Raw genomic sequence first — 25,489 nt, 5'->3', positions numbered from 1 at the left:
CTTCCAGATTCTACTCAACTCCATTTTTGATGCCTCTTTTAGCTCTGGACACAGGCTGTTTAGCTCCCTGTTAAGCCATGTGCTCCTTCTAGCTTTCACTTTGGGTTCTACCTTCTGGAAGAATTCACTCTCTGCTGCTTCCCCTGGGACCCGGGACAGGATCCTACAACAGATGTACAAAGCAGCGTTCCCCCTGCCCTACTTATAGATGTGTTAAGAATTTTTTTAAAAATCTCTCTGAGCCTCATTTATAAGACACGTGGGACTGCTAGAAAATTAAAATAAATAATGTTTAATAAATAATAAATACTGTTAAATAGTGTTTACCCCACTGCCTGGCATATAGAAAATGCTCCATAAATGGTAACTATTATAGAAGATAGATGTCAAGTATGAAAGCCCATCATCATTACAGTTTCACACAGTGACTTGAAATCTAGGGAAATCCCTGATGTGTGTTCATGTGAACGGATGCCCTGTGTTGCCACCACCATTTCCACCAGCTGAACTAGTGTGGAATTACTGTGAGCGATGTCTTGCTAGTGTCCTCAGCTAAGTCATAAACCAAAGCTTGGTGTTTTATAATTTTGATACCCAGCCAATTTGTCCATTTCTGTTGATCGAGTAAGTTGACCAACCCAGCAAAGATTTGTTTGTTAAATTTTACGTAGAAAACTCGCCTCTTTTTCACTCACTAATTCTTGGACGTTTATAAACATGGTTATTAGAGGACACAGTGGTGGGGTGGAAAGCTTGGTCTTTGACATGTGGTGAACCTGAGTTTGAATCCCAGCGCTGTCACTAACCTTTGCACCACAGATAACTCAGTCCCTCCAAGCCTTCCTCATCTCCCCTTCTATAAAATGGTGGAAATACCATATTATGAAGATTGGGGTGATGGGCTATGAGTTACTGAATATCTACTGTATCCCTTATTTTGTTAAAAGCTTGATGTTTTGTTTCTCCTCTCCCAGAACCCACCTTCCTCTTCCAGGTTTGAATGTTTTACTGATGATTAACTGCGAACTGCTTTAGATCATAGATTGTGAGTTCTTTAGGAGATGAGACTGCGTCTTCTGTATTCATTACAGCACTACATACGGCTATTTCAATATTTATAAATTGGAAAGCTGAGTCAATACACATTCCCTGAAGATGCATTTTGCAGGATGTTTTTTATTTGTTTTCTCATCTTGAACATTTTTATTTATTTCCAAATGTTGGGTTATTATCTCTCCTGCATTCCTACTTACCTTCATCTCCAAGTCATTGTCATTCCTTCTAAAATCCAACAGCTTCTGCAGGAGCCTAGAAAAAACAGTTTACTGTCCTGCTTAGAGTTCTAGGGAAGAGGTTAAATCAACACTGTGGGATCTTTAGATCCATGAAGTTCAGTTTTGCTAAATTAATGATGCTTATTATTACATTACTATGAGAGATCGTCAAACTCTCATAGCCAATTTAAAAATTCACCCATGTGATTTGTATATTTTTACTATTTGGTTTATGGATTAGTACCAATATTTACCTGAAAAGTTATAATTTTCCTTTAAATATGTTTTAATATGTTGATGCATTCTTAAATATGATTGTATTATGCCTTAAGGCCAAAACATTGCCTAGAAAAACACATTAATTTTATAATAAAATATAGAAAAATTATACAGAAATTTGATTCCTAAGCAATTTTTAGAGAGTTCAATTCATTGGTAAGATGAGATATACCTGTTGATAATCCCTATCCTTGGATGCTTCTGGTAATAATGAGTCTGCTCATTATTTGACTTTCTCTCACTGCTAAAAATAATTTATTATATTGAACTACAATTTGTCTGCTTGTAATTTCCACCATTTGGTGTTTGTTTGGCCTTTGACCCAATGAAAAACATGGAACACTGATCCTTCAACATGGCAGCCCTTCAATAATTGTGGGGTTCAACCTTTTAGACTCTAAATATCATGAAGGAAACTAATACCCCTTATTCCTCTCTATGTTGACATTTATCCCTTACTGCCTACTGTCTTGCACATTGTAAGTTAACAAATGATGTTTTTAAGGGGTTAATGGGTGAATATGTTGAGCCTTAGAATAATAGAATTTCCCAATTGTAAGAGACATCATCTAATGCTAGAATCTCTTCTACAACATTCCTGCTGAACAATCATATAGATTTCACATCTAAGTATCCAGGGACAAGCAAGTTATTTCATCCAGAAAGAACTAGACATTCCAAATGGTGACCTGAATTTCTTTAGGCTTTTCTAATACTTGAACAAATATGAGGTTATGTTAATATTAATATTTGCATTGTGGTGGCTTACAGCCCCACACCTGTACAATTATAGAACCTCAACCCACCCTCCTCCTTGGGCTTTTATTCCAGTTATTTTTGGAAAATCTTAGGGAATCTGTCACATGAACTCACAAATCTTCTTCCATGTCCTCTCCTTCTGGCCTCTTTATTGATTAACATCCCTGGGAAGCCCTTGCAGGAAATGCCTCCTTACTGCCCTCTGTGGGAAAAGTCCATCTCCAGGATCCCAGAGCCATGAACCCCTCAAGATGCCAACAGACCCCACTGCTGCTTTAGTGTTCTCTACCCTGGAGCCAAGCCATGTTGTATTCTACTCAGAAATGGGGCTAAGCTGCCACTCACCATCACAGTGTTATTAGGAACCAAAGTAATGGTGCTTGAGAAGACCTCAGTGTCCTATGATTTGTGAATCTCTGAGCTTATGTATTTATTTACAGTTTTCTCTCTCCCTGAACTATGGATCCCTGGGGTTGGACTAGGAAACCAATATTGTATTCTACTCCCCATCTTTCTGGTTCTGCATCTCTCTCTAGATGTTCATACAGAACTTTTCCTCCCTATATGGCCTTTCCTCACCGGGTATATCTCCTCACGCAGAAGAGAGACACATGAGAAGTCACAAGACTTCCAGGGCATTAGACACAATCAGGCTCAGCGAGGACACTGTCGCACGTCTTCAGACAACTCCAACTGCGAGGCCAAATACCCTTAAAGTTATAGTGGAACAAATCTCTCCTCCCATTCACTTACCCTAGAGATGCTCATAGAAAGGGACATGTGTGCACATAATTACTATATGTATCAAGAACTAAGGGCTTTGTGAGAGACATGTGCTAGCAATTTGAAAACACCAAGAGGGGCTCTCTGTAAATTTGAGACTTGGAGATTCTCAAATTTGCTGAATCTGTGATTTCTGTTTTGCTGAACGGGTGACTTTGAAATCGACTTGCTCAAATTTTCGCATGAGTTTGTGCCATCATTCTTAGTTTTGTTTGGGGAGTTTCAAATCTGCTTAGCAGCCACGTTGCAGTTCTGCTATTTATTCATTCAACAAACAGGGTTGAGTGTTCACCATATCAGGTGCTATGCTATATATAAAGTAACTCCAATTTGAAATACAAATTCATAGTGATTATAACTACCATGGGATAGACGATGCACAGTATTCTATCAGAAAACAAACTGCCCTGTTTTAAAGAATCCATAGCAAGAGGAAAAATATAAGACTTTGACAGAAAGTAATAGATTCAGAACTAAAAGTTAAGTTTTTAATGGTAGGCAGAGAAAATCTCCTGAAAGCAGACGTGGGCCCTATCTTTTTCCAAAGGGAAGCCCTTAGGGTTACATGGCAAAAATGGGTTTCTGCGGAAGATCACCTGAGTGTATCACTCATTAGGATATCTTCAGCTGACAAGATGGAATTGAAACTCTATTTTATCAAAGTTGGAATTGGCGCATGAGATGGAATTAAGACTGTTTTATGTCTATTCTACATCTATCAAACCTGCAAAGACTTTGGAGGTGAAATCCACTCCTGGGTTAATCGGTCATGGTTAGGAACACTACCACAGCCTTACAGAAGCTCTGTAGATATCAGTGCTCACTCTGGGCCAAACATGGAGCAGAGGATACAGTCCAATGTGTTCAGGAATCAGCAGAGTAGAATGAATCGAGGCTGGAGCATGTGCCTCTTATATCACCCATGGATCTGACCCAACAGGGTGGGACTGAACATATGTTAATGAAAGCTTGATTGATTAGAATGGTTGAGAAATGAAAGCATTCAGGGCAACCAAAGGAAATGCTTTCTGTTTCTGCCGTTTGGGCAGGTCCAAAGAACCTCTGGACTAAGCCTTGTAAGTTCTTAAAAGGAAGTTGGTGCCTTTGGATACCAGTGGGATACTGAAGGATGTGAAAAGCAATTAACTGATGGTCTGTATCCTAGGGAGTGACCATCTGATCCTTCTGAACTAAATGCTACTTTATTTTTTTTTTTTAGTTTTTATTTTTTCTTAATTTTATTCTATCGATATACAATGTGGTTGATTATTGTGGCCCATTACCGATACCTCCCTCCCTCCTCGCTTTCGCCCCTCCCTCCCGACAATGTCCTTTCTGTTTGCTTGTCCTATCAACTTCAAGGAATTGTAGTTGTTATGTCTTCTTCCCCCACCCCGTTTGTGTGTGTGTGTGTGTGTGTGTGTGTGTGTGTGTGAATTTATTTATTTATTTTTAGCTCCCACCAATAAGTGAGAACATGTGGTATTTCTCTTTCTGTGCCTGACTTCTTTCACTTAATATAATTCTCTCAAGGTCCATCCATGTTGTTGCAAATGGCAATTTTTCATTCGCTTTTATAGCTGAGTAGTATTCCATTGTGTAGATATACCACATTTTCCGTATCCACTCATCCGAGGATGGACATTTGGGCTGGTTCCAACTCTTGGCTATTGTAAAGAGTGCTGCAATGAACATTGGGGAACAGGTATACTTTTGACTTGATGATTTCCATTCCTCTGGGTATATTCCCAGCAGTGGGATAGCTGGGTCATATGGCAGATCTATCTGCAATTGTTTGAGGAACTTCCATACCATTTTCCATAGAGGCTGCACCATTTTGCAGTCCCACCAACAATGTATGAGAGTTCCTTTTTCTCCGCAACCTCGCCAGCATTTATCGTTCAGAGTCTTTTGGATTTTAGCCATCCTAACTGGGGTGAGATGGTATCTAAGTGTAGTTTTGATTTGCATTTCCCGGATGCTGAGTGATGTTGAGCATTTTTTCATATGTCTGTTGGCCATTTGGATATCTTCCTTAGAGAAATGCCTATTTAGCTTTTTTGCCCATTTTTTAATTGGGTTGCTTGTTTTTTTCTTGTAAAGTTGTTTGAGTTCCTTGTATATTCTGGATATTAATCCTTTGTCAGATGTATATTTTGCAAATATTTTCTCCCACTCTGTTGGTTGTCTTTTAACTCTGTTAATTATTTCTTTTGCTGTGCAGAAGCTCTTTAGTTTGATGTAATCCCATTTGTTTATTTTTCCTTTGGTTGCCCGTGCTTTTGGGGTTGTATTCAAGAAGTCTGTGTCCAGTCCTATTTCCTGAAGTGTCTCTCCTATGTTTTCTTTAAGAAGTTTTATTGTTTCAGGGTGTATATTTAATTCTTTAATCCATTTTGAGTTGACTTTAGTGTATGGTGAAAGGTATGGGTCTAGTTTCATTCTCCTGCATATGGATATCCAGTTCTCCCAGCACCATTTGCTAAAGAGGCAGTCTCTTCCCCAGTGTATAGGCTTGGTGCCTTTGTCAAAGATCAGATGGCTGTAGGTGTGTGGGTTGATTTCTGGATTCTCTATTCTATTCCATTGATCAGTGTGTCTGTTTTTATGCCAGTACCATACTGTTTTGGTAATTATAGCTTTGTAGTATAGTTTAAAGTCAGGTAGTGTTATGCCTCCAGATTTATTTTTTTTTGCTCAGCATTGCTTTGGCCATGCACGGTCTTTTGTTATTCCATATAAATGTCTGGATAGTTTTTTCCATTTCTGAGAAAAATGACATTGGAATTTTGATGGGGATTGCATTAAATTTGTATATCACTTTGGGTAGTATGGACACTAAATGCTACTTTAATTGTGAGAAAGACATTGCTTCCCACACCCCAGCAAATACTTTGCAGATCAAACAATATGCAGACCCTTCACGCTTATGCAACAATTGAATTCTGTCTTCTGTTTTTCTAACTAGGCAAGAAGTACTAGGATAGCTGGTCCAAGCTAGTCTAAGAGAACAATTCACATTCTGCTATATAGGGGCAGGGCCTAATCTCTGTCATGTGCTGGAGATGGGTAGTGCTCCTGAGAGCCGATTAAGATTTTAGAAAATTTACAAGCCAATTGAAGGCACAGTGGTACTTTGAAATCAGCACTATGTAGAGTATTTGCACCACAGAAACTGGCAAATGCTACTAATCAGGTCTTTTTCTATTACCAGTGCACCATTGAAACAAAGTCATTCTCTTGTGTGTGGGTATAGAGATCCTGGAAGTGGATCCATGCACGTCTGTCTGTGGGAGGGCTACAACTTGTAGGATGACTGATTCAGAGCCTACAGTCCTACTGATTGACACACATCCGTGCACAAGTGTACAAGCAGAGTCCAACTACCAACTCTTAGAGGGTCTATAACTTAAGCACAGACTTATTTGCAAGTCTCTACAAATGCATATAACTGTTAGGACCATTCTTCTAAGACGTGAGTGTATGGATCACACAGTGACGCTAATGAACTTATAAGAGTAACACAAAATCTATATCTTAGTTCATAGAGAGAAAGACCGTTCTATATTTTGTGGATACATTTAAATCCATCTGCATTTTCATATTGTCTGGTATCGTAATGCAGCTTCATTTGTTCCCCTGCATATTTCTAAATGGTAAGAAATCTATGCCTTTTGGATTTTCATTCCTTAGAATCACATGCAAGAGAAAGACATAGAAAAGCATAAAATCAAGGTTGGGAAGATTAAGCCCCTTAATGCACACGCCAAACTTCCCATTTCAATTGTGATTTTGTCTCCCAGCAAAAGTTTGTCTTTTTGTGACATTTGCATTAAGCCCAGAGGACATTTTGAGTGGAAACCCGCTGAAAGCATAATTGAATCTCTGAGTGGTGCCACTCTGCTAATTTGCATCTGCCCCCAGGTGGGGAGCGTTCACTTCCCCCTCTCTTCTCCCGGGGTGTTCAAAGATTATCTCAAAGAATGATGCTATGCGATTGTTCCCCATGTACAGTGTATTATAGGTATCATTTTTTTCTTTCTAGAAGCTATTTTAAATGCCACTGTGATAAACTATGTGGGGAATGATTTGTAGGTTCAGAATAGTACAGATAGTTCATTTTCCCCCTCAGATAGAGGTCTGGAATATTTGTTCACAAGTTTAATTGTTTATTAGAATTTTTTCTTTCAGTTATCCACGTGATGTCATTTTGAGCTACTTAGGAGGTTGTCTCTATAGAAACAAACTTTTTAAAATAGACAAACTATTCAATTTCATCCTTAAATATGTTCTGTGAACTCTGAGCCTTGAAACATGCACTGTCTCGATCTCTATTTAAAAGTTTGAGGATCACTGACATTTTGATGGTGTCGACAATGTTAGTACAATGAGGCAGTGATGTAGGCTGATGGTATCAGCTGCACTCTTTAATAGGGAATTTAAGGTGAGATTATGATCGGTGGAAAAGTAGAGTCTGGTTTTTTTTTTTTTTTTTTTTTCTTTTTCCTCCAGGTAGAAGAAGAAGATAAAGAATATAAAAAGAGTGGTGAATTATTTCTCTTTCGATGAACTGTTCTTTATATTTGTCAGATCTGTCATTTAGATGTTACCAGTGTGTTACCATAGAAGTGATCTGGATTTGTGCCTTTTCTAGGGTTTGTGTCTTTATCAAGCCTTCATTATTTATATTAGATATATTATTTCATTTCAGATATTTGGATATTAGAGCCCTCCTATATTATAAACCTGAGTAGGGTGGAGCCAGGTGTGGATCTGTCTAAATGAGGGATAGGCAGAGAGGAATGTAGCCCAGGCCAGCATTTCTGGAGGGTGCAAAAAGCAGCCCTGTGAGGGTTTTCATGGATACAAGGACAAACTTTCTTTTTTTTTAAATTTGACTCTTTAGAATTATTTTAACAGGTATCAGAAAAAATACATCTGGCATATTCAACATACATTATAAAGATTATCTTCAAATAACTTTACAATCAAGAAAGTAAGTCAATTAAAAGAACAATACCAGGGAAATAATAGACTGGGTGTGAAGCTATGGTGATGTCATGAGGCTGGACACCTTGGGTTTGGGTTTTACCTCTGTACACATACCAGCTGTGTGGTCTTAGGTAACTCATTCAACCACACGAAGTCTCCATTTCCAGAGAGACAAAAAGTACCTGCCTCAAATTGATGATGTGAGGATTCATTGCAATTATGAAAGTAAAGCTCACAGTGTAGGGTCATTGATTTAGAAAAAAAGATCTACTTTAGGTTTGCATGATGTTATCTTTACAATCTGTTTGGAGAATATTAAGCAAACCTTTGTTGAATTACTACGAGCAGGGCACTATAATTTCACTCTTTTAATGTCATTTTTCTTTTGCAACTGCTCATGTGAGACAGGGCTTCACCAAGAAAAGGGAGAGCATTCAAAGATGGGCATGGGCAGATCAGAATCATCGACCCCTTTGCCTTAGCAGTGACGCCTGTAGTAACCATCCCCATGGTAACAGCAAGACAGGCTGAAGCAAGGGTACCCGACTAGAAAGAAGGGGAAGGACACAGGAGCAGGCAGAAAACCATCTGGAAGAAGGAAGCTGTGCAGGAAAAAAAAAAAAATGCCTAGAATTTATAGGAAGAATGGTGGTAATTCTTATTCATGGAGCACCAATCTGTGTCTTGTCTTTATGCATGGAGGCTGTGCTTGGTGTCTTGTTTATGCAGGCCATATGGAACATAGTACCTATGAGGAAGGTACTATTAGTAGCCCACTTTACAGATGAAGACACTGAAGACAAAAGAATATGGGTGGTTTGCCCAGGGTCACAGGGCTTTACACATGAGCCAGGAGTAGAAAATGGCTTCAAAATCTATTAAAACTGCCCTTTCTTAGGGCATGAGAATAGCAGTTCCTGGCATGCTAGGTCCCCAACCTTCACTCTGTTCCAGGCGTGGCTGGGAAATGTGGAAACTTGGCATCTCAAGATGCAATTTATTATCGAAGATCCTGGTCCTCAGCTCTGGCTACATTAGATTCATCTGGGGAGCTTTTAAGAGATACTAGTGCACAGACTCCAACCCAGCCCGTTATAGCATAATCTCAGCAGGGAGTGGGGGCAGGTATTGCTATTTTTTTTTTAACGTTCCCCTGGTGATTTAATAGATAGCCAGCCTTGAGAAAGGACCATGGTCTAAAGCACCTGCTCCTGAGTAGGTAAGTGGTATTGAAAAGAAACAAAGACCTAATTATGCAATGCTTAGCTATTTCATTTAGCAGTTGGGAAGGGTATTAGCATGTTTTGAATGTCTATAAAGTAGCAGGTTCTGAATGTAGATTTGGTCCCTCCGTATGCTGTCACCTGATTTCTCTGATGGCCCAAAAGGGATTTGTGAGATGCCCAAGGGGATCGGGATGGGACAACTGCTCTTTCTCCTCTCATTCATCTGTTCCTAGACAGTGGACACGCCTTGGGCAGGCAGATCAGATTGGGAGAAGGGTTTTGCTCTGTCCCATTCTGTATGTGTAGCCTTGAACAAGTTAGTCAATTTCTCTGAGGCTCAGTCTCTTCTCCCGTAAAATGGAAAATGATAGTTATATATTACAGACTCTGCATTCTCAGTGGGGCTATATGCCCCCAAAGGGTGAAATAGGTTCTTGGGTGGAGGGGCAAAAATTTTACATAAAAAAGTACAGATATACATGCAGTACATAAACAGATATAAGTATATCCATGATATTAAAATTGCATGGGAGTGGTGGCAATTAGGAAAAAAATCCTAAAGATGCTCCTTAGAGGAGTCAGCGATAAAAAAGCAAGAGCTGAAGAAGGCTGCTATAGATTAGAAGTGCTGGGCCGGCCCGTGGCTCACTCGGGAGAGTGCGGTGCTGATAGATTAGAAGTGCTGCGAGGCTAATGGAAGGTGTGGCATGTTCAATTGACACAGAGCCTGGCACTCAGGAGCCACTCAATAAACAGTAGGTGTCATTACTGCTATTTGTGCAAACAAGCATTTATTCCAAATACACTTGATTCCAGCCATGCTTTGGGCTGTGCAAAGCTTTATTGAGATTATGGAGAAAGATAAGGCACTGCCCCTGACTGCACCAATGAGCTAAGTCCTAGCTAAACTTGGGAGGCTGGTTGCTATCATAAATGGATGAACACAGAGCCAGGTTGCTAAAGGGAGACCACAGGTGTGACCTTCATTTCCTACACCATCTTCATTGCTGGGCTCAACCAAGTCAAAAGGTCACTAGAGGCCTTTGTTCTGTATTCCCAGCTTTGCCTGCAGCCTCTCCTGCTCACAGCATGGGAGAGCATCACCAACCCATCACCAACACATCATTTTGCCCTGGAGAGTAATCAAATTAAGTAGGATAGTTATTGATGGACTCCTGTATAAAAGAGCATTCTGTTCATTGCTGGAGAGGTAGAGATGAATAAAAGAATGAGATGTGATTTCTGCTCCTGGTTCTGGTGGAGAGAACAGATACACAAAGAAGACTCATTGATATAACATGATATAAAGGGCCCTATGTTCAGGAAACTCTGGAAACACAAACAGAGTGTTCGGAGAAGTTACTTGAGCTGAATCTTGAAGAAGAATTAAGGGTTAACAGCATGAAGAAGGAGGGAAGCACTGTCTGCAGAGAAGGAGTGATATAAGCAACGTGGTGGCGTGGTAGGCATAGGGAGGTGCAGATGTGGGTGAGGTGGAAGGCATGGAATGGAGGTCGAGGCCAGAGGGGAGGCTGACAGACAGCCTAGACATGGAGGACCTTGAGTGCTAAGCATTATTTTGCAATGACGAGCCATAGTTGTGTGAGACTTGGGTGCAGGCAAGTCGGTCCTATAGATGAATTGGGAAAGTCCAAAGCTTCCTTCAGAAAGCAAGACTTTGTGAGGCCTTCAGGACCACACACTGCTTGGGCCCAGCTGTTCTCCATCCTTGCTCCTTGCTTTCTCCCTTCTCTCTGTGTCAGTCTCACTGGCTAATTTCCAGTTCCCTGGATGCCACAGGACCTTTGCACATATTGTGGTTCTATCTGCCTAAAACAGGTCTCCTATTACTCATAACAATATTAAAGTAATTGTCCGTCTCTCCCACCACTAGACTTTAAGCTGGGGACTGTCCAACATTATAACACCAGCAAGTAACATAATGTAGGTTTTCACTAAATATTTATGGGAGGAAGGAGAGAAGGAAGGAAGAAAGAAAGGGAGGAAGGAAGGAAGAGAGCTACATGCTGGTGTTACAATGAGATATAATGAGTGCCCTGTTCCTTCCTGCTCCCAAGTTCCCGCTCAGTCCTGGAGTGCACTGCATGGCTCAGCCTTTTAGTCATCCTGTGTTAGGGCTCCAGAACCCTAACAATAGTCCCCTCTTATCAGCAGGCGATGTGACCCAAGACCCCCCACCGGATGCCTGAAACCACCAGAAGTACTGAACCCTACATATCCTATGTTTTTTCCTGTACATACATACCTATCATGAAGTTTAATTTATAAATGAGGAACAGTAAGAGATTAACAATAACTCCTAATAAGATAGAACAATTATAACAATACTCATGATGGCACACAATTTACAACTTATAAATTCTTTCTGGAATTTTTTATTTAATATTTTTGGATCACGCTTGACCACATGTAACTGAAACCACAATAAACAAAACCACAGATGAGGCGGGACTGCCGTATTCAGATTCGGATAGGATTTCAGGAGGGCTGTGTTCGACGTAAGGTGCTGTGTTCCTTGAGAACGTGTAGTGGTGAACTACAAATGGACCAGGGTTCAGGTCCTGGCCCAACATTTACAAACAGAGTGTTGGGCACCAACTGCCATCTCCAAGCCTCAGTTACCTTATCTACAAACTGGAGGGAGGGGATCAAAATCGTGTCTCATTTTGCCATTGTAAAGATTAAATAGGACAATGTATGTAAAATGCTTAGCTCTGAGCCTCGCATGTTGAAAGTGCTCCGTCCACATTAGCCATTATTATCAGCTAAAATGATCACAGGCATCATCTTCCCAGAATAGAAAGGTCAGCTTACTTCATCAGATAGTCATATGACTTTAACAGTGTACTAAGACCTAAGTCGATGTTGTCACCAAAAGATGCATGCAAGAAAGTTTCTAGTAGCAATATTTTAAGAGCCCCAAACTGGAAATAGTCCAGGTGCCCATTGGCAGCAGAATAGATAAAGTTAGTATAGCCACATCATAGAATACTGTATAGTGATCAGTATTAATATAATAAGCAGATACTGTAGTAATTACTGTGTAGTGATTAGAATAAACTACCATGACTTGCAGCCACATGATGAAACTCACAAAATGTGATATTGAATGAAAGAAGCCAAACACAAAAGAGTGTATGCTGTGTGATTCCATTCGTATGAAGTACAAATGCAGGTGAAACTAGACCATGGTATTAGAAGTCAGAATAGTGTAGATTCTGAGGAGGAGGGTATGAATTTTACTCAGGAAGGGAGAGGGCTGGCAACGTTTGGTGTCGTGGTCTGGGTGCAGGGTACACGGATGTGCCCGCTTCGTGAAAATTCACCCAGTTGTATGTTCTAATATACACACTTTTCTGTATCTATGTCATGCTTCGGTTAAAGGCTTACTGAATAAGCAAGCCTGTCAGCAGAGCACTGAGAGCAAGAAGTACGAGTATGATTCTATGTTTTGGGGGATGGCAAGTAGCACAATTCTGTATTGACTCACAAGGGCTTCCACATCTGCAGTGGAAAGTGGACAGGCACACACGTGTGCACACAATGGGTTGAGATTCCCGTAACAATAGAATTGTGTGCCAGGTACCGAAGCGCCATGGAGAGGAGCATGATCAGTGCTCACAACTGCGCCGTGGCGATGCCCCATGCTCCGTGTGGTTCCTCCCGGGGTGCTGATTTCCCCTATTCCTTCCCACACACGACTAAGCCATTCCACTGTTAGAAACTCCGCTCACATCCACGCCCTCCCCTTATCACGGCCACCACTATCTTCCTCTCCAGGCGTCATTGTTACAACACTCGACTAGCTGGTTTTCTTGACTTCCCTTCTTGCCCTTCTTTAAACCATTCTCTACAACCCAGATCTAGTAAACTACCATCTTTGGATTGGGTCCTCTGGGTTTTTAAAAAGATCCCCATGTGATTCTGATGTGCCGCAGCCTTGGGAAGCATTGCTCTCCTGGAACCAGAACACACATCTGATCTTGACCCTCTACACACTAAGAATAGTCCAAGGCTACTGGGAAGCACCCTGACTTACTTGATTTCTCAGTTGGTCTCCAAAAGATATTCACAGCTTCATGTCCAGCCTCTACTTCCATATCCCCAACATCCCTGCCCCATTTCAAATCTGCCTCCAATCCAAGCACACAAGTTAGTTCTCTTTCCCTGAATCCATTTTATTATTTACCCCCCACCCCCATGCCTTTAAATATTTAGAATGTCCTCTGCCCTCTTAGGGTCTTGTAGTCTCCTGCCCATCTTTAAGACCCAGCTCAAACATTGTCATAGTGAAGCTGTCCTCAGTGCTACCAAGCACGCTGTGGGTCAGCCCCAGCAACTCGTACCTACCAGGATCAGATCACTTTCCTCAAACGTCACTCTGCCACATCTGACATTCATGCCACCCACTACACTCGAGGGTACAACCCTGTCCTGTTTGTCTTTGCATTCTCAGTGCTTAGCACCTGCCTAGAATGTGGGAGGTGATCAAGGATGCATCTTGATTGAGTGAAGTCCTTCAGCACAATCAATGTCCCCTGGGTACCAGGGGCTTGCTGTGGGATAGAGGCAGCGTCTGTAGACTTAGGATGGGAAGCAGTGAGGTGATCCACCTTTAACGAGTCAGAGATATCTCAGGGACTGAGCTGCCCAACCTACTCATGCTCTCTGTTTTTGTTTGCTTTTTTTCCAGTGACCTTCAGTGACTGTAAGGGAAATAATAAGCTGCGCTATGAGGTCTCAAGCCCATACTTCAAGGTGAACAGCAACGGCGGCTTAGTTGCCCTGAGAAACATAACTGCAGTGGGCAGGACTCTGTTCGTCCATGCGAGGACTCCACATGCAGAAGACATGGCAGAACTCGTGATTGTCGGGGGGAAAGACATCCAGAGCTCCTTGCAGGTAACACAGCTGTTTGGGATAAGCTGGGCCCAAGAAGGACCTTTAGGATTTGTCTGTCTTCAGTTTATTATGTTGGCCAAGATTCTTTTAGTTCTTGTTATTGCAAATGACAGAAATCCAACACATGAAAAGGAGAGGGGGCGGTAGGAATTGATTAGCTCATGTAACTAAAATATTTCAGGAACAGCTCAGCCTTCAGGCATGACTATGTACTGGTGCCCAAAAGATGACTTTAGCTTTGATCCGTATCCATCTTGTGGTTGCATTTTCACTCTGAGACTGTCATATCCCTCCCCATCTCTCAGTCTGCAGTTGCCTAAAAGAGCATTTCCTCCAGATAATGCCAATGACAGCTTGGGATTGAATCTCACTGGCTCTCCTTAGGTCATGTGCCCACCCCCGAGCTGAACACTATGTCCATTGGGTTGTGATGCTCTGGCGGGCTAAGTCTTGGTCACAAGCCTTTCCCTAAAGCCAAGGTGGAGTCAGCCCCACCCACCTAAGCACACGTGGACTGAGAGTGAAAGAAGAGCAGTTACTCGAAATGAATTATGGTGCTGATACCAGAGGAAGGGGAGTGGGTGCTGGGTAGCCAAGAACTGCCATGGCCCTCCAGATAGTACAGCAAGCCAGAGTCACACTGGCACCACTCTTTGCCAAGCACTGTGCCTATTCCTTTCCACATGCACATGTGTGCTGATCCCTGCACCGCCCACACATGTGCAACTGCTTTAGGAATGCCACAAACTGCCATTCAGCTTTCCTCATTGTGTTGTTTGGAGACTTTTTGCTACAACTGACTCACTCTGCCTCCTTCACCAGGGGCTCAGAGACTCTAGCTGCCTGCTGAAAGGAAGGAAAGATATGCCGGCAAAATAATGACAATATAACAGCATCCCCAGTGTGGTGTGCCTAGCTTTTCCTCCTACCTGCTTGCCTGGCCATCCTCGATTTCTCAAAGCCCATGGTTCTCATTGCCTTTCTCTGTCTGCCCCACTCCCACAACCCTGCTTTATCTGCTAATTTCGTTCAGTGGTGGAGTGATCACGGGTTACACAGCTGGGAAGCAGAGACAGTGCAACTGGCAATGTGAGCATTGCCTTCCTGCCAATGCCGTCTGCGCGATCTTGAGAGAGCCATATAACTTCTTTATCTGTAGGCGAGAGGGTTAGCCGGGCATGATGTCAACCAAGTGGCAAGTGTGCTATCCTCGTCTGTCACTGTGCTCATGGCAGATATTGCTAATCACCCCTGGCTTGACCCGATCATCCTTCCCAGTGCAGTGTTTCTGGAACCTGCTATCAATTGATCATTTAGAGATGTTTCTAGGGATGGAATCTATTTGCCATGCCTGGACTGGACAAACTCCATAATTTCCCTTCCTATCTGTGAAGCTGTGAGTTAAGGGCAGATTGCAACCTAAAAACAAATCCACAGCATGTCACTTATGTTTTCAAAGAAAACAGGATACCGGTGAATACATACCAGTGTGGAACCCATTGACATCAGAAAGGCAAGCTTCTCTCTTAGCCACAGCCATTTTCGCAGCATCTCACTAACGTGTGATGTGAATGACTTGGCGAGTATATAAAGCAACAACATTGCAAAGATATGTGGCAAATGGTGCTTCTCAGGGACACGTAAATGGCACAGAGACCCACATAAGGCAGCTTCCCTATGGGGCTGAATGTATTTAGATGAACATTGTTCATCTCCATCCATGGTGCTCATCTTCACATCAGGAAAAGACAACGTCATCATATTTTGCTTGAAAGAGAGCAGGAGAGATTCTGGGCACTTCTCGGGACAGACTCCACCTTGAGGGGCTGGGAGACCCAGGGTTCATGACAGAGGGACTCAGCCATGAAGCGTTACCTCTCAGGTCCCTGTGAGAGGCTTCCAGAGGCAAAACTCATCTGAGCCCTGGCCATTTCTCATTTGCTGCTGTCTGAACGCATTGTTGACAAACCTTGGCTGTGATTGTTTGCTTCTTATGAAGCACAGCGAAGGCTGCTGTGCCATTTAGTTTGCCAGACTCCAGCAGAACAGGGCATTCTTCTCCTGCCTCCAGCAATTTTATGGGGTTTGAAAATAGGCCTTGTGCAGATGCCCAGATGTGTTCATAATAAGAAGCCCCCCAGAAAAAAGAAAAAGACACAAAATAGATAACAAAAGAATCCCTCTGAAGAGAGCACAGACTTTAATTGATATTTGCTTGGTGTTTTTTAAGGCCCTACTGCGTGTGGCCGAGCGGGCTGACTGCTAGCGAGGGAGATCAGTGCGTGCACGTCCACCCCGCACCTGGCGCCTGGCGGGGAGGGAGAACGTGGGGTTGGTGATGAGTGCCAAGCAGGGAGGAAGAGTGACGGGTGCTCTGTGCCTTTGGAGCAAGGACAGGTCAGGGAAGCTAGATGGGTAAGAACAGCCAACACTTAGGTAGTACTAACTGTGCCAGGCGCTGCAATCTCATGGGCTGCAAATGCTGACTCATTTAATCTCCCTAGCAAGTATGAGGCAGGTGCTTCTATCCCCATTTTACTGGTAGGACAACTGAGGCCCAAAGAGGCAAGTGACTTGCCCAAGGTCATACAACAAATCTGGAACAGGTTGGAAATGAGACTTGAGCCCAGGTGATCTGGCTCCTCAGTCCACACTCCCAACCTCCATGGCATGGCCTCTTTTGTCCCTGAGGGGGTTTGGTTGAGCTGGACTTGATGGATGGGTCCATTTGGATAGTTAGGAATGTCTAATGAGGGAAATGTCTAATTACCTGTGCAATGTAGTGACCTCTTCTTAGCTATGTGTCCTTGGGCAGATTGTTTCACCTGAGCTTCCTTTTAGTTTAGATTTTGTCATCTGTGAAATAGGGGTGATAATAGACCTTCTAGGGTCTCCATGAGGATTAAACAAGGCAATACATGGACAATAATTGCTATCCTGTAGCTGGTGCTACAGCAATGCCAACACTGACGCTCTCCTAATGTTGTGAGCTAAGCCCTGTCCTGGGTTAATTCACCCCTTTCGTCCTGATGACAATACACCATGGTGGCTGTTATTGGCGCTATTATGATCTGCATTTCATGGGTGAGGAGGTCCCAGGTCCCTTGCCCTGGTCACACGGCTGGCAGGTGGCAGACCTGGGGCTCAGTCCCCAGCAGAGTGTCCTCGTCACCTGGGCCACAGCAAGCCTGCAAGAAGTGAACACCCACACACACAGCTGCAGCAGAGGCAAGCAGGGCCTGCGACCCAGGATGGCAGATGATCAGAGCCAGCTTGACCCCCCCTCCCTCCCTCTCTTCCCATGGCTGACTACAGATTCTGGCCCTTGAGTTGTGACTCCCACGTGACATCCCTTTTCCTTGCACCTTTGATCCCACTTCTGCCCAGCCCTTTGGGGTTGGTGATGCTGCTGTGCAACTGGGCTATGATTTATCTTTGGGTTCTCAGTCAGGTGCTCTGAAGTTCCCAGAGATAAGGGGGCTCCACCTCAGGGGCTAGTCTGAGGGCCAGGGGAGGTGGGTACAGAAGGGAAATGCTAAGTGGAAGCATGAGAACAGGAGGGCAGGTAGGGTGGAGGTGGTGTCTGGAGACTGGGAGAAGGGCTTACAAGTTGATGGGACAGGCAGTGGGGAACCTTTGCGGGTTCCTGAGCAGGGGAACAGGCAGGATGAAAATACTCTTTGCAGGAAATTCATCCAGGGGACTCTCCTGGGGTAGGGAGAGATGAGAGCCAACAGAGTAGTGGCTTCCGGTATTTTTGGAGAACCTATTCCATGGAACTTCCTTACGTGTGTGCATCTCAATGTATGCTTTAGCATGCATCATTCTTAATTTTCCCAGCCTCCCTGTGGGGGTGCTGATGTAACACCTCCCTGCAGATGTGAGAACTTGGCCAAGAGCCCCTGAATTGAAATTGACAGAAATAAGATTGAAATTCTGGCCTCTCTGTCTAGACACCCATCGTCTGTTCTGCTGCTTTGCTCACCAGGAGTCTGTGCCACCAGGTGGCTGTTGACATGGCCCCTGGGCCAAGAGATGAGGACATGAGTTAGAGCAACATGGTAGCCATGGAGGGGACAGGAAAAGGAAGATGTGACTTGAAGAAGAAAGAGCCAACACATCTGGATGATTCCAAATGTTCTCGCCTGAGAATGGAGGTGAAGTGGACCAGTCAGGAAGGGAGTGCCTGGGAAAGAAGTCTGGTTAGGCTGGAGTGTGTTGAGCTGGAGGTTTCTGGGGACATCTTGATAGAGATGTCCAGAAGTGGATGGAAAATATGGGACTGTCTTGTAGGGTATAGATTGGGGGAAGGACAGCACAGTGGTAAGAGTTTGGGCTTTGATGTTGAATATGAATGGGTTCAAATTTCTGCCCTGCCACTTGCTGATTGTGTGACCTTGAGCAAATCACTCAACTCTCTGAACCCCAAGACCCTCATCTGTGAAATAGGGATAAGAACAGAGTCTGCATCACAGAGTTGTCCTATTGGGCACTGCCCCAGGCATCAAGTGACAGATCCCCTCAGTGGTGTTTTTTCTGAACCTCTAGAGGAAGGATGAGGAACTGGGAGCTAAGTGTCTTCACTGAGGCCATGAGACAGAAGCCAGAGATTGGGGGCAGGAGAAAGTGAAGTCAAAGAAAAGAAGGACATGGTGTGCTCAGAGAGGTCAGCAGGGCTCCCAGTGTAACTGCAACAGGAGAGACGTCACAGTTGCTAATTTCCCATCACTGTGTTGTGGAAGAATAGATTCTCTAAGACAGATGTAATCACCACGAAGCCCAGTTTAGCTATGTTAACTAGAGCCTGGTTCTTCTTTAATAAAAGGATGTGCTGTTATCTCTACCTGCTACTCGTGACCCCATTTCACCTGGAAAGCCTACAGCCCAAATCTGTGAAATCCAGTTGTAAATGAATGGTTTATTAAAGACTCTTAAGCTATTTCTGCATTTTAAATTGGCTTCCCAGAATCTAGTACCTGCCTAGGCTATAGAAGACCACCTGAGATCTGAGCAGGCAGGGGAGCAGTTGAGTCTCTACTCTTTTGACAGGCCCTGAGGAATCGTTACGGAGGGTGGCGAGGTTAACTTTCCATGCACAAAAGGGTTTTCTAGCCTGCAGAAGGCAATGATGAACCTGACTCAGGATGGTATGCCCGGATGCAACCGTGACTTTTCCCCACCAAATCTGCCATCTCTCACTACGTGATGAGGATGAGAGAGAAGACAGCAGAGTGGTGTGTGTGCGTGTGTGTGTGTCTTATATCCAGGGCCTCAAAGATTTACATGAAAAAGCTCTGTGTTTCATTTCTTATGCAGAGATATCCTCACCTGCTGTGTAAATGGGACTCACCAATTTCATTTTCTAGCCTAGCCAAAATAAAACTAAAAAACACCATTTATTTATTTTTTCTTTCTAAGAAATTGTAGCTTGCACACCTATAGAGGACGCAAGAATTCCAGCTTCAGTTAAAGAACCTGATGAAGTCATCCTGGGAAGTAACATCAGGGAGCTTGTAGGAATTCATTGTGACTTCCAGTTTAGAAACTAAAGAGACTGTACCTACTGGCTTCTGAGCAATTGTAGAATTTGGATGCCTATGCCGAGACAGCTGGGTCCCCAGGAACAAAGCAGGAGACACCCATGGGCTAGTGTCTCATGAAAAGTTGTGGGGGTCACAGGCTATGGGCTTGAATCTGGCTTGCCTGCTCCCAGACTGGGGTTATTTCTCACACGCAAATCTGATTACACCTCTGCTTACAGGTCCCTCACTTTCTGATCACTCATCTGGCCCTTGGAATAAATTCTAAAGTCTCTCTCTCTATATATGTCTGAAAAGCCCGTTCTTGGTTTGCCTGGCTGGTCTCTGCAGCCTTCCCTCAAGTCTGTTTCCTTCTCGTCTTTAAGTGGCTTGACCTGCTGAAATGTCACCACCTCCGAGAGCCTTCCCTGCCCCTACCCTTTTCTAAAGGAGGGTCTCCCCCGCCAGTGTCACTCCTAGCAATAGTTCTTTTCCTGTGTGGCCTTCTCGATTTGTAATTATGTATTTACTTCCTCATTTAGGAGTTTAACGTCTGGCTCCCTAATGAAACCGTGAGCTCCATGAGGGATATAGGAATGCAGTCTGTTTCCTTTCTCATTTTCTCCCTCCCTTCCTTCCATCCTTCCTGGTGTGTTCACTGCTCTCTCCTCAGCAGCCCACACAGCGCTTGGCACACAGAGCTCAGCAAATGTCTTTTGAATGAGTGGATGGGTGGAAGGAGTGAATCCTCTCACACTGTTCCCTGCATTGAACTCTGCCTCCTCCAACACCAAACCACATGTGGTTTCCTGAACTGGCCAATTTTCCCACCACTTCACACTGGCTGCTCCTCTGACTATGTCCCCACCACTGAGGCCCCAGCTGCCCAATGGCTAGCACCAACTGACCTGGGTAACTATATTGATACTTTGGGACTAGCCAAGATCTCCCTTCTTTGGGGACACCTCTCCAACTACCCCCCTAACTATTCAGGTGTTTTCCCTCTTGTTCCTGGAAGAACCCTGCCTGGCTGCACCCCATCATAGTGCTCAAAGTTGTTTGCTTTATCTGTGCCTGTGCCGGTCTCCATTCTGAGGCTCTGAGCTCAGGGACTGGCTCCCATGCAGGAGACCAAGAGCCCTGCTTGTGCCAGACTGCCCTAGCGTGAATCCTAACGCTGCACTTGCCCCCTCTCCTCCAGCTTCCTTCTCTGCAAAACGGGCTCATAGTAGTATCAACCTCATAGGCATGTTTGAAGATTAAATGAGTTAACATATGCGTTAGAACAATGCCCAACATAACTTAGAACAATGCCCAGCGAAAACGTCAATTACTCCTCAGGACTGGATTGTCAAAGCCAGAATTATAATAATTGCTCAGTGGGTGAACAGCAAAGGAAGACGACCCCGTCCTCCTTCCGCACCCTCAACCGGACCAAATTCTATCACGTCTACAGCCTGTACAGAATTCAGAATTGCAGGTTACACCATCCCATTCCCATCCCTAGCTTTCCACTTTACGTGAAACACAGACTGGACTTCCTACAGAGGAGAGTCCTTACTCCTAAGGGTCCACTTTCTGAACACCAAAGGCTTGGCAGGATTTAAAAATTAATTATGAACAATTTACTCTTCTTAGCTGGAAGTCAAGACAAGGTGTTCTTAGTAAAGAGAAACTGATATCAATTGAATTGCTTAAATTAAATCCAAAAAATAATTTTCCCCTCTTTTTTTGGTCATTTTAAGAATACCTTACAAAACAAAGCCAAGATAGAAAATTGTAACAGAAGCTGAAAGGGCTAAATGTAAGGCTTGTTTATCTTGAATGTTCATCATCCCTGTAAACATGCAATTTAAAAGACATAATTTTGGCTCCTAATGTGATTTCAAGAATCAGGATAGAAATACTTCCAAAAAATAAAAAATAAAATAAAAGGAGCAATCAGAGAAAGGAACCACTTGAGAGAAACAGTTGTTTGTTGTTTGTAATTTTTAAAATAAAAATATAAAATATGTCATTAACTGTCCAAAAGCCAACAGAAATGTTGCTGGCTAATCTATCTGTGTCTTGCTCCTTGGAGGGATTACAACATTTAAATCCTTACTTCCCAGAATCTCAGGATTTCATTTGTCAAATACCTTGAGGGAACCCTGGGTCTGGAGATTCTCAGGCTATAGCTGAGTGCCCCTCTGTTACTACACACGTACATTCTTGGGGATATTTGCTAAATTGTTGTGAATGATATTAAGGAGAACCTGTTCTGTGGGTCCAATGTGTCCCCCAAAAGTCCACGTGTTGGAAACCTGATCCCTACTGTAACAGTGTTAAGAAGGTAGGAAATTTGATTATGATATTTGCAAGGTGGGGCCTTTGAGAGGTGATTGGATTCTGAGGACTGTGCCCTCATGAATGGATTAATCTATTCATGGAGTGATGAGTTATCATGCATGTGGACTGGTGGCTTTATAAGGAGCACGTGAGAGAACTCTTGTGATTCTCACCATGTGACACACTGCGTTGCTGTGGAGTCACCACTCAGAAGAAGACCCTTGTTTGATGTGTCCCCTGGACTTTGGACTTCCCAGCCTCCAAAACTGTGAGAAATAAATTTCATTTTCTTTATATATTACCCAGTTTCAGGTGTTCTGTTATAAACAACAGAAAATGGAGTAATATAACCTGGAATCATCCCAACTTGGGTCTAATCACACATTTATTACTTCTGAAGAGTCACTTGACCTCTTTGAGCTTCATTTTTCTCATCATCTGTACAGTGGAGGTAATGCCCCAGCCTGGCATGGATGTTGGCATGAGATGCATGAAAAAAACAAATGCCACACCAAACCCAATGCCTGGTAACAGATGATTCTCAATCCCTGGTCGATTATTCCTAACTAACATGTCTAGTAAGTTGCTGTCACTTCTATACATTTTCCCCACCTTTCCTGATCTCACACATTCTAGACAAAAATACTTTTGCACCGTTGTTACTGAGATAAACTCCAATTTTTTTCAACCCTGAGTCAACCATTTGAATCTTCTGTTTGTTTTAGTCATTCTACTATCCAGCCTCCAAGACACCTGCCACACTGCATGCAGGTGATTTGACTTCATTTCTTTAATGCATCCTTAAAAATGAGAGCCACCAGCTTATGGTATAATCAATTACCTTGTCTCGAGACTTATCAGATTAACTGGGGGTGATGTGGAGTTTGTGGATCTGGTCAATTCCATCCATCTTGCTTACATGAAATATGTCTTACAACCATCTAGTGGAGGACCAATCGTACATTTACCTAGACTGTAAAGAAATGATGAGTTAAAGATGTAGATATTTAATATGTGCTGATTTAACAAGTGTGATAACTTAAAAAACCTGTAAAGTACCACTCTCCATGGCTAAAGCCTCCCCAGTTACTATGAAGGGAAATTAGTATCCATTTAACTGTCACCCAAATTGGGGAAAATATATAGCTTGAAAATTATCTTACAGATCCAAGAATAGGACCCAGAATAGGGTATTAGGCTGTTACATTTTGACACATGCCTAAATTATTATGTTTATGGCTCTTAGCTCCAGGATACTATTCAAATGTAGATAAAAAGACATCCTTCAGTTCATTAATTTAAGTAGATAACAAATTGCTTGGTGGGTCAGAATCTAAGAAAACTATATTCTGAAGATTAATTTTAATTGAAATGCTTGGAGAAAAATAACTGATCTCCTGGAAAATCTAGATAACTAAAAGAGGCTTCTTTTTGGCTGTGAACACTCTAAATTCATTTTTTACAGCAGCATGGTCCAAAAGAAATAAAATATAAGCCACACATGTCATTTTAAGTTTTCTTATAGTCATATTAAAAAAAACAGATGAAATCAATTTTAATAATATATTTTATTTAACCCTATATATGTATCTGTATATATGTATCATGTGTATCTACTATATTATCATTTTAACAAGTAATCAATATGAACATTATTAATAATATTTAATAATTATTTAATATTATTCTTCTTTTCATACTAAGTATTTGAAATCTGGTGTGTATTTTGCACTAATAGCATATCTCAATTTAGACTAGTCAGTTCTTAAGTCCTCAATAGCCACAGGTGGTGAATGGCTGCTGACTGGCCAGGGCTGCTCTGGAGGTCTACTGGAATATTTGCATATTTTGAAAGACAATGGAGAAGATCAGTTCTGAGTGCGCACCACATGTCAGGATAGGGCTTTGCATGCTCTCACACATCCATCTGTTTCTCTGATCCTTGTAGCCAACCTGTGCCAGTGATAATATTATACCCATTTTACAGATGCAGAAATAGTTCAGGCTCAGAGAAGTTAAGTGACTTAACCAATGTCACCAACTGTCAGTAAAACTTGGAGTGGAGCTGGGCCTTCTGATTTGATGTAGTTGTTGCTCTTTTGGTAATACTGACGTTGACAGCAGACAATGCTTTTCTGTTCTCCAGTCAAGACTACAAAATGACACAAGACATTCAAAAAAGTGCTTAGGAATAAAAGTGAATCCAGAGTTGAGCAAACTCTTAAATAAACTTTAGGTAGGTAGAAAAGCCCCATTTTGTCATGGCACTAAAAACTTTCCCCATGAATAGAACATTTGGAAGAAGAACCTCATAGAAGCTTCAGCATAAGGTTTCTAAACACAAACACCTCCCAGGCCGGGGACCTTATTTATCTTCATAGTCCTGGATTCCAGGGAAAATGACTTACACTTATATTTTTTTAATTATAATTTACAATTTTATTTTCACATGGGTTATCTGATTTAATCCTCACAAACAATTGCTGGAAGCAGGTGGTGTTATTCTTACATAATGCGTCAGAGAACTGAGGCTCAGAGAGGTAGGTTTTAGGTCATGGGGCTGGTCAAGCGGCAGCCCCAATATTCAAATCTGTAATATCCCCTATGTCCATTGTTCAACCCACAGCTCCCAAGAGCTGTTTGGGGCTTTTCAAGAAAATAAAATATAGTATTGTCAGAGGTAAATTTTCACCTGGTTTCCGTGATGGAGTACGATAATGCGATAAAATGCACATTTGCTAGGTTCTCTGATTTGCTTCCACCCTTGTATCTTTTATTTTTACCATAAATCAAATACTGGTGAATTTTAAATATAAATATAGGGATGATAACTTCCTTGTTTAATCCCCCTCTTATCTGGAACTGCAAGAGCGATTCACATGGAGATATTTGGTCACTAGGGGCTTTGCTAGGCAGCGTGGCTGCTGTTAGTAGAGAGGAAATGACATGAAGGCATTCTAAAGTGGTTCGTAGTAAAAATTAATACAAAACTGAGCAAGACTCCTGGGGGAATGGTAGGTGGGTGAACAAGCCCTATGGTGTCATGACACTTTAACAAAATTCGTGTCACGAATATAGCCTTTGGAAATAGAATCTCATGGAAGCAGCACAAGGTTTCCTAATGTAAACGTCTCCTGGGTCTCTCTGGAAGAGCCTGGTCCTAGTATCTAAGGGGAGAAGAACCCGACAGTGAGAGGACATGGTCTCTGATGTGGACCCTGAATTGCTCCATTTGGTCTCAATACTAAAAAAATCAGGTAGCAAAGGAAAAGGGAGAATACACCACTTATTAGTCCTTGTCCACCCAGCTCATGGGCCAAGTTCCATGGTCACACCCAAACTTTTAAGGGAGAAGCCTGAGCATTTGTAGAAGTTAGCAAAGAAAAGCATCATGGCCCCAGCAACT

At 42.7% G+C, this 25,489-nt stretch overlaps 1 protein-coding gene across 3 annotated transcripts in view; it reads left to right on the top strand.

Annotated features, from left to right (window-relative positions):
* The window catches only part of CDH13 (cadherin 13), a 1,069,738-nt gene that overhangs the window by 355,803 nt on the left and 688,446 nt on the right, over positions 1-25,489 (top strand). For all 3 annotated transcript variants that reach the window (XM_063110059.1, XM_063110060.1, XM_063110061.1), the window contains exon 3: positions 14,028-14,236. In XM_063110059.1, coding sequence (XP_062966129.1) covers positions 14,028-14,236 — 209 coding nt within the window. The remainder of the gene's footprint in view (positions 1-14,027; positions 14,237-25,489) is intronic.

This window comes from Cynocephalus volans, chromosome 10, assembly GCF_027409185.1.
Source record: "Cynocephalus volans isolate mCynVol1 chromosome 10, mCynVol1.pri, whole genome shotgun sequence".
NCBI lineage: Eukaryota > Metazoa > Chordata > Mammalia > Dermoptera > Cynocephalidae > Cynocephalus > Cynocephalus volans.
Note: the sequence above shows the minus strand (reverse complement) of the source record. Positions and strands in the feature narration are given on the sequence as shown.